Source organism: Parasteatoda tepidariorum, chromosome 11, assembly GCF_982258835.1.
Source record: "Parasteatoda tepidariorum strain Cologne lab strain chromosome 11, Ptep-v5.0, whole genome shotgun sequence".
Taxonomy (NCBI): Eukaryota; Metazoa; Arthropoda; class Arachnida; order Araneae; family Theridiidae; genus Parasteatoda; species Parasteatoda tepidariorum.
The window spans coordinates 55835843-55854003 of record NC_141765.1 but is presented as its reverse complement, the minus strand read 5'-3'; the positions used below and the strand labels follow the sequence as shown (position 1 = coordinate 55854003).

Genomic DNA, 18161 nt, shown 5'->3' with positions numbered 1-18161 from the left:
GTAATTTTCGTTGAAGAAAAGTATCGAAACCAGACATTAAGAGTTAGGAATCATTCTCTCTGCCTGTGAATTTTTTTTTCTTTGCATGCAAAGGCTAACCTAATAGGTGAAAAATATTTACCCGCGAAAAAAGCGCCAATCAGATACTCGCTCGTACGTGAAAAAATTGCATCCAGTGAGAAAAACTCTTGAAAGTTTGAATTATGGAAATCCGTTAAAAGAAATACTTAAAGAATTCTACATATTCAAAATCAAATCACATTTGTTGTTTGTTAGCAGCGACGAGATGTAACTTTCGAAATCTCATACATGCAGGGTGACCACCACAAAAGATTATATTACTCACTGCAGTATATTCTCCATAAAATCTAAATTCTTAAATATATATATATGCGTCAGATAGTCACTACAAGATGGAACTTTTCTAATCTGACATTTTCAAAAGATGACGTAATGGGTCGGATAGGGAATAAATAACTCACTCGCAACATATTTACAGTAAAGGATTTTGCTTTTTAGTTTTGCTGCCTTTCATTTTTAGGATTAGAAACTACAGTTGATATAGATTAATTGCTACACCAATTTAATATGAAATCGGTGTTGACGTACGCTTTTTGATGTAATATTAAGCTTTAAGATATTTCAATAATTCATATAAAATAATACTTAACACTCTCTAATTTATGTTTATTTTCAACTTCAATTTAAGATATATTTTAATCAGCTTTTTGTAGAATTAGCATTTATAAATAATAAAGTATTTTTTGAAATGATACAGAAAAATAATATGTTTAGGTAGAAAAATATTTATTGTCTATTTGAAATTTTGTAAAATTTAATTTAATTGAAAATATATAAGTAATTAGATATAAACATGTAGAAGGACAGTTAATAATATTAAGTAAAAACAGACAATATATGAATTCAATTATTTCCGAAATTTTGCATAAAAATGCGCAGATCCAACATAAAATTAGATTAGTTCAATATTCTTAATTCCCTTACAGTTAACTGATAATTACGTAACAAGTTGGCACACCATCTTTTAACTTCTTAATATAAAATAAGTTGAAAATCTATCTTAACAGCAATAAAATATACAAAAATAATACTTTCGGAGAGAAAACCAATAATTATATCAAAATTTTCATCACGTAATACAATTTAAATTTAATTTTAGCAACTGAATAAAATGTTAACACGTAGAGAGATAGATAACATGAAAAAAAATGAAAATTTATATGAAAGGAATACTTTGGGAATAAAATAATTCTTAAGAAAAATTTTAATTAAATTTGCGTCTTAACAATTTCATTCTTATTTGAAATAATGCAAATATAACTTTCAAATTAAATAAAATTTTTAATGTTGTGAAATTTACTCATAGTTTGCTAAATTCTAATAATTATTTTTAAATTATTATTCAAATAATTTTTCCAAATTTTTATTTAATTAAACTGATTAATTTTCTGGAAAGCAAAGTTCTGGAAACATTTATGAAATCATTCAAATTTGTAAATATATTCTTACTATGAATTATTTCTTTTTTTTTTACAAAAAATAAATTTATGCATCCATTTAATAGGAATTAGAAATCAGCAGTAAATTAGATAAGGGATCGAAATTAATTTCTAAGTTATAATTGCAAGAAGATAAAAATTTAATACATTAGAAAAACTCTTATTAGAACGAATTTTGTCTTAATTGCGTAATTAAATTTACCTGAATTTCTAAAACTTTTAGCACAGTAAGATATCAAATTACATTTATACAAGAAATATTTTGACCAGCAAAAAAAGTAATATATTAAATGTTTGCCTTACAGAGTAAATATAAAATACTTTTTAAAGTATTTTGAGGCAAAAAAATAAATTTTTGTTACAATTGGAGAAGCAATACCATAAAATCTGGACAAATTTTACACGATAAAGAAATTTCTCCATAAAGCATTTATGCTTAAAAATTTGATACCAGTTTTTTGTTCAGAAATTCCTAATTTCTGCTTGGAAAGCTTTTAAAATAATAACTTGCAACCCTATAAAAATTTAAAAAAGGCAATTCTAAAGGATCTGAGTAAATCAAAACCATCGACACAATTTAGATTTATTTAAACTTGAGAAAGAAAAACTCGAAGCAAATAATAATGTAAAGAAGTAACTAAGAATCCAGACTTATAGATAAAGAAAATTAATGTAGCTACATGGAAGCAGATTGTAATATTACTACAGTCTTGCTGTTTTGAAATTCACTCTAAACCTAATACTCTGTGAGATAAATTCTCTGAGAGTAAAATTAATAATGTTCTTTTAAAATGAACGAAAGTAAAGCTACTATTGAAGAAACAAATCTGAACTTTTACTATTTTTTAATTCTTAAATTTGAGAAGCAAAGAAAAAAAATATTGCAACCTGTGTTTTTGCTTGCCAAAGCTGATATTGTTTAGAAATTAATATACGTTTTATTGCAAAAAATTTAAAAGCATTAATAAACACGTGTCTCATATAAGCTGCAACATTTGGAAATAATGGGCAGATATGAAGAGGTGCTGACTATTGAACACATTTATGACAAATATCAAACCATTTTTGTTTGATTATTTTAAGATCTATAAAAAGGAAGCCCAAATGAATCAAGAGAATATTTGCTTCAGCTGCAGAAATTTATATTTAATCTTACCTTTATTATTATTTAAAAACAGTCACTATATTTATAAAAATTTAAAAATAAACACCGTGAGCTATCATGCGCTACATTAAAATGAAATTCTTAGAAAATTTCTCTCGCCTTTACCCTCAAATAATTTTTTTTAAAAAGTTACAAGGGAATGCAAATTTTGATCTTTTTTTCTTCTTTTTAGTGTAGGTGAGATAATCAGTTTAAATTGTTTCTATGACTCCTAGTTCGTGGGTAGATAGCAATCCATTTTCTCCACTTTTTTTCATTATTTTTCTCTAACATTTTTCTTTCTCTCTTCTGGTAATATTATAACTCTATCGATACATTTAATGCCTCATGTGTTTCTCTTCACCTCCAGAACTATAAGTGTGTGTATTAAAATACCGACAAACTCTGAAACCCTGTATTCAGAAACATACCTAAATAGTAAGTTATGAAATAATTTAAATTTGCGAACACAAAATGCTGGGAAAATTATGGAAGTCTAAAATACTCACCGAAAAGTATGAAAAACATTTCCAATTCTATAATATATATATATATATATGCTATACGAAATAAAAAATTTATGCGAAATAAAATACTTTACTATTTTAGTTATACCAGAAGGTGATCCTGTAATTTATGGAATAATGAACAGGTATCCCATTGGATCGGCAGTAAATGTGACATGTGTATTTGGGCCCTCGAAGCCAGCAGCTGAATTAACTTGGTACATCAATGGAGATAAGGTAAGCCAATAGATCTTACCATTCACATGGTCCTCATACATAATAGTTCAACTATCAACTCATTTAATTGTAAGCAGCATGAACTGAATGCAATAAATTAGCTATTGATTGAGGCAGTCTTCTAATAAAATTAAACTACAAGCTGGTTGTTCATTTATTTAAGTAACGTTGCAATTTATTTAGTGTTAAAACTAAACAATTGCTTTTAACGTAAATATACGATGGTATTACACATGCATAGGTTGTTTTTGGTCGCACAATATCTCGAATTATATTTAGAAGGGGAAATCTCTCAAAACAATATTTATTTCTACAAATATTTGATTTACAAATGGGTCCAGATAATATTTTTTGAAAATAATTATGAAATCAGAGAGTGCGTTAAATCGCTTATTTGCAAATAAAAAACTTTAATGTTTGTGATAAATTTAGTTTTATGAAGAATATGGGGAAAACAATGCTATTTATTTCCCATGTAGAACAAGTCTTTTATATTAAACACTTCATGCAATATTTGTTTGCACTTATAATGGCTAAATTTGGTGCGGTTGCAGTTGTATGTTATAATTGACTAATCGAAGATTGTGATGAAATCAGAATCATGAAGATGGCAGTTGATGACCAAAACTGGATCATAATTAAACCTTTATTATAGCAGTATTTTTAGAGCTCTAGATACAAAATTAAAAGTATATTTTCATCCAACTGAAGTGAAATAATAAATTTTGCATAATAATATAAATAGGGACATGGGATATAAATGAGATAAATCCCCTCATGACCAGCCAAATTAAAAATAAAAATAAAAAGTGATTGCTCCCAACAGACAGTTAGGAGTATAGAAAGAGATCCATGGTTGGTAATTTATCGAAAATATAAAATATCCGCAAAAAAAAGCCAACATGCGCGTAATTATTATTAACTTTTTAAATAATTTGGCTGTAGCTTAATAAAAAAAATGAATAAAAACAATATGAAAAAAAAAGACAGTGAAAATTAATATAACCCTGTGACTGAAACATATTTATGGTAAGAGTAGATTTTGATGCTCGATTTAGTCGAGACAGTGCAAAAATGAGTTTTACATTTGTATTTAATTAAAAAGTTAGCCGTTACATTGATTGTTACGAGAGAAAAAATATTTAATTTTGATAAAATGTAATAAAAATTAAATAATTGGTCTAATTAAATTAAAATTTGATTAGGAATAATCAAAAAATGAAATTTATGAAATTGAAGAAATTTTAAAAGCTAGGAAATATGTAATACCCATTATGGCAACATAGTACTATTACTCTCTACTATTTTAAAATTGGTTAAACAGTGGACTATGATTTAAAAATTTTGCTAAAGTATTGAGCTAAACTAAACGTTTTCGTTTCGGTTATGCAAATAATCATAAAATAAAGTATACTAAGATGAAATATTTAAGTAGATAAAAGTTGATATCTTGCAAAAGGAACATGAGATTTGAATACTATAATTTAACAAGTGCACTCTTTTAAGGCATGTATAGGATTAAAAAAGATCGACATTTCTTGCGGCAAGAGAATGCCAGGTTGATAACAAAGAGTTATAAAATTATTTAAACTAAGCTTAAGAAAAATTATTATTTACTATTGGAATAAAGGAAAATGAAGATTTATTTAATCATTTTCATTAATATTTCTGTTAAAAAAATGATCATTTCTTAGTTCAGCAGCTTTGTCATAATTTAATTTTAAAAAAAATATCAACAGTTTACACCCTTTAGTACGGCACATTCATCACAAGGACCTTTTCTTAAAAAAAATATCAGCAGTTTATCCTCTTTAGTACGACGCACCCATTACAAGGACCTTTTTCATTATAAGAACCGAAGAAAAAAAGCTGTTTGCTAAAAAAACTGATAGTTTAATTATCCAATTTCAGCCATTCATTCCACTATAAGCAGACTAAACTTAGTTTATTTTTTTATGCCAAAGAAAATTATTAAAAAAAACATGTTATAAGCAAGCAAATTCCATTGACAAAAAAATGTTGCAGGGAAATAATTTAATTCCTTATTTCCTTTGATGTCATGTACTATTAATCGCGATATATTAAAGCTATATTACAAACTTTTTTCTACATTCATAACTTCGAAGTAATTTTTTTTCTTCATATTTATGAAGAAAAAAGTATTATTTTAAGCATATAACGCTTTTTAGAATAACCCCTAAAAAGAAATAGTAAATACTAATTAACTAATATTAAGATACCAAATCAATTTAATCGTAATATTTCAAAGGGATTTATTATGGATATGATCTAGGAACTAATTCGTTGATGCAAAGCGTGATTTAAATTTTATTTCAATCCTATATTTGCATTTTAGAACGTTCCCTAAAGAAACCATAGGTTCTAATCAGAGAATTTTAAAATTACGATAAATTTAATCTTTATATTTTACATTGGTCGGGTACCACCACGATTTGATATTAAGATTTGATGTTAATTTGATGTTCGATTTCATCTCGTCGCTTTTATTTTTTTAGGCGCCACATGCTTATGTTAGACATAGACAAGCAGAACTTTTTCCCAATGACCTCGAAACTACGGAATCCAGACTTTTCTTCGTTGTGGATCCGAGCCATCTTCGACAAGGAACTCTAAGTCTTCAATGTATAGCTTCTGTTTCACTTGTGCATTCGAAGAGCAGTATAGAGCTCATTGTTACAGATGGTCTCTCCGGAGCTGAATTTCAACATGGTAAGTGACAACTTTACTTCGATAACAAGGAATGTACTATACATGGTACTATACATTTAACGTATGCATACATTGTTATTAAATGATGTTTCAAGGGAAGCAATCATTAGTGTTAAATCAAATAAAGATATACTTAGTGCTACATATGAATAAAGCATTAATAACGGCACAAAAACAAGCATTATATAGTTTCAGTTTTGTTATCAAGAGCCTTACACAGTGTCAAAGCATTAAATTACTAAAGAAAACACGAGATCAGTGGCGTACGCAAGGGAGGGGTTTAGGGGTTTAAGCACCCCCCTTGAGTTCAGACAATGAATATGCGAGCTATTATATTTTAAGACTATATATTTTTATTTACCTTATGCCTACTTTTTTTTCCTCACGGTATTTCTCAGAATACTGAAAAAACATTTACTATAATAGGGTTGTACTTTTAAGACCAAATTCACGTGATACTGTTACGGACTGGTTCCTTTCTGTCCTGCCAGTATAGTTTTCGAAACTGGCTGTCATTCGCGAGGTCTTTACTCGATGATTCTAGAATCCTAGACGTTCTGTCGTCTTTGAGGCAATTCGAGAATTTTGGAGATGCAGTGAAAAATTATATAAAAGGGGGGAACGGAGTACAGTGGAGTTAGTTAGTCAGACTAAGAGTTATCTCTGCCGCTTGTCTTTCGGAGCTTGTCGCTAAACCTGTTTTGTCTTGTCTTAGCCAATAAATAAATAAATATATATATATATATATATATATATATATATATATATATATATATATATATATATATATATATATATATATATATATATATATATATATATATATATATATATATATATATATATTTGCTGTTCTTGGATCTTTAGGATGTCAAAACGCAAGAATTTAACAATTTGTAATTATTTTGAGAAAAAATCATGACCTGAAATTAGTGAGGTGACAGCATCTAGTACCAATGTAAGTTTTTCTGTTGTACAGAAATGTGATACTTCCGTTGAAGAAAACGTTTCTAGCATAACAAAATCTGATGAATGTGAAAGTAACCCTCAAAGTGTTACTTCCCACCCATATGACGTTGGACTTTTTTCAGAAGATATTGCATTATGTTCTTAAACTTAAAAAATCAAATCAAAATTTAAGTAAGCAATGTTGTCTGAATAAAAAGTCAAAATTGTCTAGCTGTCTAAATTAGGGAAATAATAGTGCTTTATTACAGACTCGAATTTCTTTTAGTAGTTTCAGAAAATTATGAACACCCCCCTTGAAAAAATTCTGCGTACGCCACTGCACGAGATAAACTAGTTGTCCAAGGAAAAAAAGTTTAGACAATGTTTCCTCGACAAGGAACTCTAACTCTTTAATGTATAGCTTCTGTCTCACTTGTGCATTCAAAGAGCAATATAGAGGTCATTGTTAGTCTCTCCGAGACTGAATTTCAATCTGGTAAGAGCAAATCTCATCATTTCTATGAAAATGTAGATATCATACATCGTACAATACATGCATCATCAAAAGTATGCATGCATCGTTATTAAATGACGGCTTAAGGCAAATAATCATTATTATTTACTCAAATGAAGACAGGATATACTTCGTGTTACATATGAATAAAACAAAACTATATGAATGAATCACAAACAAAAGCACAAAAACGGACATAATATAGTTCCAGATTTGTAATCAAGAACCTTACTCAGTGTCGAAACATTGAACTACAAAAACACGAGGTTGTACAAGGAAAAAAAGGGTTTAATCGAAAGGGAGAGATAAACGAGCTTGGGTAAGATCAGAATACATAACTAGAATTCTAAACACAGGTTAGCGTTCTGTTCCTGCTGAAATCATTCAAAACTGCTCGTCAGAAACTGGCTTTGTCTTTTTTGAATAAGTTCTTATTTTGAAAAAGTATAATAAATTCGTCAGAATCCCAGTTTTCTTAGTATTTAAAAATATATTTTAATTTAACTTCCATACCTTTGAGCACCTGGGATTTCCACTCCTATAGACCTGTTTCCTTTCTTCATTCCTTTGTTTATAGTGCTCAATTTTTCCCCTTTTCCCCTATTGGTCAAAAAAAAAATTTCTTGTTGAAACTTGTTTGTCTCTCGCTTCTTCAGCCGTTCTGTGTTTTAACACTTGTGAAAATTGTTGTCCATTATATTAATTGCGCAGTTATATTAGTTGCACATTATACTAATACAATTGTTATAACAATCATCTTTTAATATTTTCTTTTGTTTTGCTTCCTTTTGACTTTGCTGGGTAAAAAGATGAAAACATTAAGCTACATCCCATTAACATTAATATTTAATTATTTTTTCATATGTGGCAATAAGTAAAGAATATATAAATAAAGATCGTCTGGTTTTGAGCAGGTTTTTCCATCGATTAATGAGAAAAGGTAAGGTCTGAATCGTTCTAAAATGACATTAGTGAGTAATATTTACAATGAAATGACTAAGTACATATTTGAGTAGTTACAGTATTTTCCTAGTGAACTAAATAATTGATCTCAATGTATTAGAAACTTAGTAACTATTTAGCTTAATCAATCAAAATGTGACCAATATATAAACGATGCGGTTATCTCAGGTTTGCAAAATAAGAACTTTTCTTTTTAAATGTTTTATTTTATGGCTGTATTTTTTAAGTCGTAGCTTAATAGTTATAAGAATAAAATACAAGTTGTTCCAAATTAAGCATAAGCTTATAAAAAAGTTTAGCTGGAGAACATTTAAAGTTCTAAAAACAAATCTGGCAGCATTTTCACATGTCGTGGTATAAAGATTTTCCTATTCTTTTTAATTTTAATTTAAACATTTTATGACAGTTAACTTCTTCCACACCCTTTTTCCATTGAGTTTTGATGCATTAAAATTTTGTTCCTTGATCCACATGCAATTTTAGATGATGGGGAATGCATTTTATTTTCTTTTTTATAACCGTTGTTGAGCAGCTGACCTAATTTTCGGGTTTAAGACTACTAATGTTCAACTCCGTTGCCTTGTAATTTTGAACCCAATCCAGAAGACAAGGGAACTCCTAGATCGAGTATAAGGAGAAATTTGTCTGTGTAGAGGACTTTTTGATGGAGCTAACCAGCATTTGCGTTACAAGGAGATGAAGACCACGAGAACCTCCCACGGTTAGCCTGATGGCAAGGGGACTCTAACCCATGATCCGTCTTCCACTGAGAATATTTCACGTCAGCACTGTGGTCGGTGCTAGCCGGATGCAAAATTCGTATCGACTGGGATAGAGCGTTCGCCTCATTCGAAGGCGAACGCTCTATCCCCTGAGTTATCGCTGCTCAGGGGATAGATTGTGGGAGATACATTGAAAAAATCATATTGTGATTTTCATTCATAGAAAAATTTACTTAATTTTCCGCTGTCTTACTGTGATTAAAAGATGTACAGTTCGTCGAAAAAGAACGGACCCCTCTGAATAACTTTTGATCTATTGATGGGATCTTGACGTTTTAGGACTCAAGCCTAATCGCTCCAGGGGGTGACCACAAATATGCTAATTATTAAGAGCAGACGATATTTTAAGTTGCGAAATCAGACGCAAAAAGGTACGGATTTCTGACCCCTAATTATAGGTGATAGCCTTATTCTGGGAAATATGGTCCCAATAGTTTGGTCAAGAGAGCACTCCAAAGTTTCTAGATATAGTTAAATACGCAAAAAGTAAAATAAACATTAAGGAGTCCAAATTTTGAAGCGCACTTTAGTCAAACTATTGAGACCATATTTCTAAGATTGCGGCTACCCCTATATTTTGGGGATCAGAAATTCGAATCCGTCGAAGAAAAGGTATGTTTTTTTTTTAGAGAAAGTACGTTTTTGTGTCTAGTTTCGTAACTTAGAATATCGTCTGCACTTATTAATTAGCATATTTGTGATCTCCCCTTCAAGCCATTAAGATTGAGTTCTGGAACTTGGAGATCCAATCATTAGATCTAAAGTTATTCAGGGTGGCCCGTTTTTTTTCTCGTCCGCTTAGCGCATACTACTTGCAGCACTATATATTTAAATATTTTTTTATCAAAATAGAGCACTTCGGGCAGAGAAATTATGCTCTGTTAAATGGATTTGCTTCAAGATTGATTTTAAATAAAATCCAGTAACCGTCCGTACACCGTGCTTGCAGGTTTAGTCATGCTTAGAATGCCGGCAATTTTTCACATTTTGAGAGATTTAAACTCAAAATATATATTTATTTTTTAGATTTTAGAAGGAATAAATATTAAATCAAGAAATTGAATTTGGTACTTGATAGTAAACTACTGAAATAATTCTAAACTTTTTGTTCCTTTTCGTAGAGAAGATTTTTTGAGATTTGGATGAAAACTTGCGATAATGGTTTTATTCAACCTTAAAGCCAACGAACATTGAAGATTTCTGAATGATTTTGAACTCTTCGGCAACTCACTTAACTTTTAGTCCCCAGCTTTAGTTTTCTTCTCACTTTCTTCTCTTTTTTCTTATTTTTACTAAGATTTTTTAAGAAAAAGGAAAAAATTGAGGAAGCGGATAAGGGACGAAAAACCCATTCCATTAAACATTTGATTTCAGCGATATTTGTTTTTCAATTTTTTTAAAACTTTTTTTTATTCTATGCAAAAAATAAACCTTTGCTGTTTTATTAGAAATGTTTTGTTTGCTACCACTGTTTAAGGATTTCAAATAAACAAAATATACCAACACTATTTCTGCTTTATTAACTTACCATATTTGTTATTATTTATTTACCCTTATTTACTGTGTTTAAAACTAAAGGAGATCAAAAAGCTCACACAGAGCAATAAATTTTAAGTTACTAAGCTAAAAGCACTAGCTCCCAAAACTCCACCTTAATATTTATTAGTAGAATCCTTGTCAAACAGAATTCTAAAACAATCTGCTAAGTATAAGTAGAAGATTAATATTTAAGCGAGTAGGAAAGAACAAAAGACTCTCTCGAAACCTACAAAGTCACAACCAAAAAAGGTGAACGATCATACACTGCAGAAAATTTTAGTGTAGCTTAACACCAAAATTGGTGACAACTAATTTACAACAAAAATGATTTAGTGAAAAACCAAAGGATAGAGCTTGGTTTTGCGAAATACCAAGAATATTTAATTACACTTCTTTTGGTATAATGTTGTTTACGCGCTATCTTTGGTGTTCAGTTACACTAAAATTTGCAATGACAATACGACATAATACATACAAGAGTCAGTAAATTTATTTTTCTTTGATAAAATTTTAAGTAAAAAAATATAGAATAATATAAGAACATAAGTATTTTAATTACACTGTTAAAAATATGGATTATTACAGTGATTTTGTGTATTTGTGGGTGTTCAGCAGGAAGTAATACATACTCATATCTTCTCGATCTTGATAATATGCAGACTGGCGTTACCATCTGATGGTTTATAAGCTTACGAATATTGGTGTTTCTGAAGACAAAAACTAATCATCATGAATTGTGTGAAAATCACGTGATGCTGGTGAAAGCATTCTCCATCATTAGTGTTTACATTTCAAAGCAATCTTTAAAGTTTAAATAAACGCCAAATGTGGTGTTAGCTTGAAATGAAGTATTCTTTTACAATATAAGAATTATTTAAATACTCAGTATAATTTCTTCCAATTATTTCCATGACTTAAATTGAGCAGCATGGTTGATATGTTAAATTAATTTATTATTAATTTAACTTGAAGATAAACTAAAAATACGTGTTGATTTAAAATATTCTTGTAGATCTGATGATATTAATTAAATGTTGGGAGAAATAACATTACGTGCAAGTTTGTTTGTTTCTCTTATTTTTATTCTCTTCAACAGAACTATCTTTTCTTGGCTTCAAAATCAGGAAAATTTCAATACCTGGAAGCAACATTGGTTCTTATGTACATTCTTTAGTAAACATAAAACATTTTACGAGTCTATGAACACTTTTCCTTTCTTTTTTCTTTCTTTTTCATTAGTTCCTTATTTTTTGAAGAAAAAAAAACATTTAATTTTAGAAATTCTATTCATCTTCTGCATTTCATGCGTAAATATCCGTAGAAGTTTTCCTTTTATTTACGATAACATTCATGAAGATTTTATGAATTTCACGCTCATCAGAGACGTCTTATAATAATTAAAAAATGACATTTGAAAAGATGAAAAATCTTTACTTTTTAGAGAGGACTGAAAATATAAAGTAAGATTTAAAATATAAATTAAAATTTAAAAAAATAAAAATTCAGAAGGAGAAAATAAAGGATATGAATGAAAAGCGAAAATTTAAAGAAAAGTAAAGAATTTGATGTTTATCAAGTTTTATTAACTGCGCATATGCTGCAAGTACAGTGAGGAAAAAAAAGACGGACCACCTTGAATAACATTTGATCAAATGATCAGATTTTCACGTTCTAGGACAGCACTGCTCAGTTGCAGCTGTGTAGTTAAACTGTACTATCAGTTCCGTGTCTTTAAAAAGTTCAAATTAAACAAATCTTCCGCCACGTATGAGATATGGGTAGTGGTGAGTTTTTAGACAGTAAAAAATCTGTCTGCTGCATACATTCATTGGCAGATTTGTGAAGTTATGATTGGTAAAATAGCAAAATTTTTCTAACATGCTGACAGGGAATTTTGCTACTATATGACAATGACTTTCTCCGCAGTTCGGATTCCAGTTTTATTCGACTCTTTTGGTTGGGAAATTTTGGACCACCCCTCCCTACAATCCTGATCTTGCACTGAGTGATTTTCATCTTTTCCGATCATTTTGGCGGCAATCACTACAACGATGACGAATACGTGAAAATGGTCGTGACCTCTCGGATAACGAAGCAGGCGGTAAATTTATATGAAGAGGGACTTCCGAATCGAGTTGTAAGGTTTGATAAGTGCTTAAACGAACTTGTCAACAATGCTGAAACAAAAGAGAAACTTACGTAGAATCTAAAAATAAATTTTCTTCTTGAAAATTTTCTTTTGTTTGGTTTTTTTTCAAACGGCTCTTGCTTAAAAAACAACCTTCGTTTATTACCTTGCGCGAATCCAGTTTTCGGGCCAATCCAATGTAAAAGACAAATCAATTGCAGTCCGTAACTTCAGTATGGACTCGTCTAAAAAACGTATTCCACGCATTCTATTTACGCTTTAATTTCATAAGTAATTATCATTTTATTACCAAGTAATAATCATTAAGTAATAATCATCAATGATTCATCAAGTAATAATTATTTTATCGTGGGCACCATGTAGGCAAATCAATATCGCCATTAACAACACAAGAAAAACAAAGAGATAAATTACAGACATATCTCAAGCGGGATTCGAACCCAAGATATACCTAGTACGAGGCCAACACCTTGACAACCATGTGGTCAGGTTATTTTGCTACTTTATTTTCAATCGTGTAGTCCTCATCCTAGTTTCGTCATTTTAGGAAACTATCTCCCTCAAAGCACTGCGTTGAGGTTTTGAGTTGAGAAAATACTTTTTCCTTATATTTGACTGAAAATATTTTCATCATATATATTTTCGTCATATATTTCTCGTTTTGTTATAAATCACAGGATTTCGTGACGAAATGATTCTCAAAATTAAGAAAATACAGCTCAATGATTGCTGAATCCTCAAAAGTGAGAGTTTTATTTCTGAGAGTGTAGTCTTAACATTACAGTTACAATACCGTCTTAACGTTTTTTCAAAGATATTATGTGAGCTGTTGTTTAATGGATTAAATGTAAAACTGAGTGACATAATGGCTGTAATGAGGCGCTAATAAAGTCAAACAGTGACTAAAGAGAATAGGAAAACTAGGGACAAAATATAAGGTAAAAAGCTCGGTTATATCTAATTTTATCCAAAACAAATTTCGAACTTTAATTCTGCTCATGACAATATAAATATTTTTATAAATAGATCCCAATTACTGTAAGAGGCATATAACAGAGAGATTAATTACAATAAGAGGCATATAAGAAACATCAAATGAGATTAACTCGAATTGAAAATTTTGCAACAACTTCAAGGCACATTTAGAAATTAACAAATATCTTGAAAAGACACAGAAATTTTTTTTGACGTAAATGAATGATTTAAGAAATCGAGAACTGTAAACCTTAGCTTGAACTATAGCTTGCATAAGTGTTACGCTGGCACTGGCCCCAAAAGATGTCCTTTTAGATACTGAATGTGTACCATGGAAAGTTATGTAGGACATCATGGAATAGTGGAACCCATATTGATCCATATGAATCATTGGTAGTGGAACCATATGAAAAAGCAAAGCCCTTAAGCGAATGAGCAAGTGGGACAATAAAATACAATATATAATTAAAATATAAATAAAAATAAGAAACTTTTGATAGCAAATTACACATTTTACGATTGTTGCGTTATTGATTTTGTGATGTAAAAATAGCGTTATTTTATACATATTAAATTTAGTCAGTTAAATCTAAATAAATCTTTTTTTCATTCAAATTTCCGATTAAGGTGAAGAATATTTTAAAGAAATGTACTTGTTACTTCGAAATGATGTTTAGACTGGTAAATGCAGTAATAACTTTTTTGCTGATGACAGCCAAATATATTTCAATCTTTTTTTTGTATTTCTCATGCGCCGAAACATTTCCATGGTTTTAATTGTTTGCAACGACACTATTAAAATAATTTTATGTGTGGTGAAAAGTTACATGATTTCCATAGAAATATTGAAGGGATTCAGTTTAAATACTACATGATAAAATAGAAAAATAAATAATTAATAACTTTAAAAGTAACTTAATTCTTTCATCAAAATATATTTTGTGCGAATTCAGTTCTGAGTGTTTACGTAAGACAAAATGGAGAAATAAATAAGTTATTTTCTAATTGGTTCAATTTGTTATTTCATGAATTTATAATAATTATTCTAACAAAATGTATCTTAAATTTGTAGCTTTTACTGTGATTAATTATATTAAATTAGAAATGTTAAGAGCACAAGTTAAATACTGTTAAATGAATGTTTGTCAAAAATAAAGATAATAGCTTACCATTAAATAAAGTATCACTTGTTAAAATAATGGCTTTCTCCTAATGCCAAATGTAAGTTTGCAGTAATCAAGGGTACTTATTTTTATAGACACTTAAAAACATGCTCTAATTATAGAGAGAAATAATTAAAATTAAGGAAATGTTTCACATTTAAATAAGTGATTAATTAGCTTAAGAAGTTGCTCAGTTTGTCGGAAGTAATTATTTTACGTTTATTTTAAAATATAATCTTTCACAAAGTTTCAATTTTTTAAACTTAAGATAAATATGGGAACTTAGATTTTAAAACTTTTATAAGTTAATTGACAAAAAAAGTAGTTATGAATCGAATGAATTTTCTAATCGAAGGAATTGATTTATTTTTGATAACAGAAATATTTGTAAAAGACACTCAAAAGAAAAATAAACTTTACTTTCACACACTCAATGAGGTAAAAAGTGGTTGATGAGATAGATAAGACTTAAGATAATAAAATTCATTTGCTTATTTATCATTTATCGAGAGAATTAAAATACAAACAATAATATTTACATTGCAACTAATTCTATATATCGCATGAACTATTTTACACTAATTTATGTTTCTTTTAAAGTGAATTTAAAAGCATCATATTATTTTGTATGTTAAAAATAGTCTACTTTTGTATCGTTAAATGAAACTTATTACATTACGTTGGAAACTCTTTTTTTTTCGTCTTTTGTCTTTTAACGTTGAAATCTTTCTGGAACTTTCTTGTGGCTTAGTGTTAATATTAGGCGGTCAGAAGAACTGATTACATAAGTGCTGTGTTTAGTTGTTCTACATAAATTTTAAAAGACATAGCGTACTTAAGGTACATTTATACAAATGTTACTGCAAACGCATAAAGTGGGCAAAGGAAAAAAAAATTGGAACATGTAAAGGAAAAGAATAAAAAAGAGAAAGTATTATTGGGGTGATCCTAGGTCATCACAAGTTAGAAATAAGACAAATTCCTTGAATCGAATCAAATGATTAAAAAAAAATGTCGAATTTTTTTCTTGATATATAGGTACTTTATTTACGTTGCACTAGAGATGAAAAATGGGCTATTGGCCACGATCTGGGAAGCATCCCTAAGGATGATCCGAAGACCCCTAAGGAGGAAGATCCTATGCAGAGGGGATGGCTACCCTGATTTGGTGGCCCGACGACCTGCGCTTGAAGTCGTGTACTTTACGGTAGAACACTTTAACGAGGACCGATACCGCGCACCCTCGGTTTATACATAGGCTGATCAAAGTGGTCACCCACCCCCTTACTAACCGCAGTCAGTAATGCTTGACTTCAGTATTCTACTGAGAGCCGTGTCTTTAAGATCAGTCCACTGGGGGACTTTTTTCTTGAAAACAAGTTTATTTTAGAGATCTCATCTAATGTATTTCAAGACACAATGACTATTGAAATTCCAATTTTACTGCTGAAAATCCTCTATTCGGTGTAAAAATGATAAAATCAAGATCTTGAATAAATTAATTAAGTAATTTCTTCAGAAAAGTAAATAAGTTTCAAAGGTGCAATTTCCACCCTCTTTTTAAACAATATTTTCAAGAATATTAAGACATTCAATAGAACCCAACACTCACGTTTATGTGACACTAGCGCGGATTCATAGCAATTGGATCTCTTATTTTCCAAGGTACTGATTTACAGTTTTGCTAGCAAAAGAATTCTAATTATCTCAAGTTCAACTGGTTTTAAGTTTTTTTAGAGTAAAACATATATCTTTTAAAATGATCTGAAACATTTTAATTTGATATAAGTTTTTGGCATAAAAAAATAGATTTCTGAAACAGCCTTGGTAAAAAAATTTTTTACATTGATATGCTTTCTTTTGTATCCATTTAATGCTATCTTTTATGCTCTATCGGAAAATTCTTCTTCTCATTTTTCCAAAATGTTATCTCTCGATAAAAGATTTAAACTTTTCCTTTACTTCCAAACTCTTAACCCTACTTTTGAATTTCTTTAAAAAAGTGTTTAAAGTTGTGAAAGTTTTTTTTTAAATAGATTATTCTGTAGATATTTATAACGAATTTAATCCTTAAAATGTTTTAAAAATTAATAATCTTTAAATTTTTTTTTTTAAATTAAATGATTGTATGATAACTTGATCAATGGTTATTAATAACTAACATTAATTTAATGATATTTAATGGCATGGGCGTGAATGTAAAAATATTGCTTTGAAGCTAGGGCAATTGAAAAAAAGTCATTTTTAATCATTCAATTTGACTTCAAATTATGTTTCAGAGGATGTTATACTTAAAATACACTTTTTAGCTTTTTGTTCCTTTAAGACTTTTAATGCAAAAAGTAAATATATTTCTTAAAATCGTGATTAGCGTATTAAATAATTTTATTGTTGTCCTGAACGACGATAATGATACAAACAATTAATAAAAATTCGAGTTTTCTTTTATTTTTTATTTATTTATTTTTTGCACAGAACGAAGCAAATGTAAAAATACGCTGTAAAAATTATTTCCCTTTTTTCAGACTTTTTCATGCAGTATTATTTTCGTTCGTGTAATTTCTTCAACCTGAAACACTTTAAGGTTTGAAGTAGCTGAACATCTTAAGAATTCATTATAATTTTCATTTCATATTCAAGTTTTCTGAAACTTCGGAAAATTTAAGTAATAACTATAAGAAAATATCAAATAGATATAAAACTTAGAAATTCACCATTTTACTCCCACAAAACTGCATTAAAAGAAAATTTACAGTGCAAGATTTAGGATTTGACCCTAAGGAAACTGCATTTAGAGTGATTGATATTGAGCCAAACTTTTAAGCAACATTCGTAGCGGACTTTCTGATGGAACCTGGCATTTACCATACATCCAGAGAAAAACAAAATTTGACCCTAAGGAAACTGCATTAAGAGTGATTAATATTGAGCCAAACTTTTAAGCAACCTTCGTAACGGAATTTTTGATGGAACCTGGCATTTACCATACAT

General features: G+C 29.3%; 1 protein-coding gene across 2 annotated transcripts in view; it reads left to right on the top strand.

Moving 5' to 3' along the window:
- LOC107445948 (synaptogenesis protein syg-2) overlaps positions 1 to 18161 on the top strand; it is a 137335-nt gene that overhangs the window by 85266 nt on the left and 33908 nt on the right. For both annotated transcript variants that reach the window (XM_016060465.4, XM_087154398.1), the window contains exons 4-5: positions 3274 to 3407; positions 5924 to 6137. In XM_016060465.4, coding sequence (XP_015915951.1) covers positions 3274 to 3407; positions 5924 to 6137 — 348 coding nt within the window. The remainder of the gene's footprint in view (positions 1 to 3273; positions 3408 to 5923; positions 6138 to 18161) is intronic.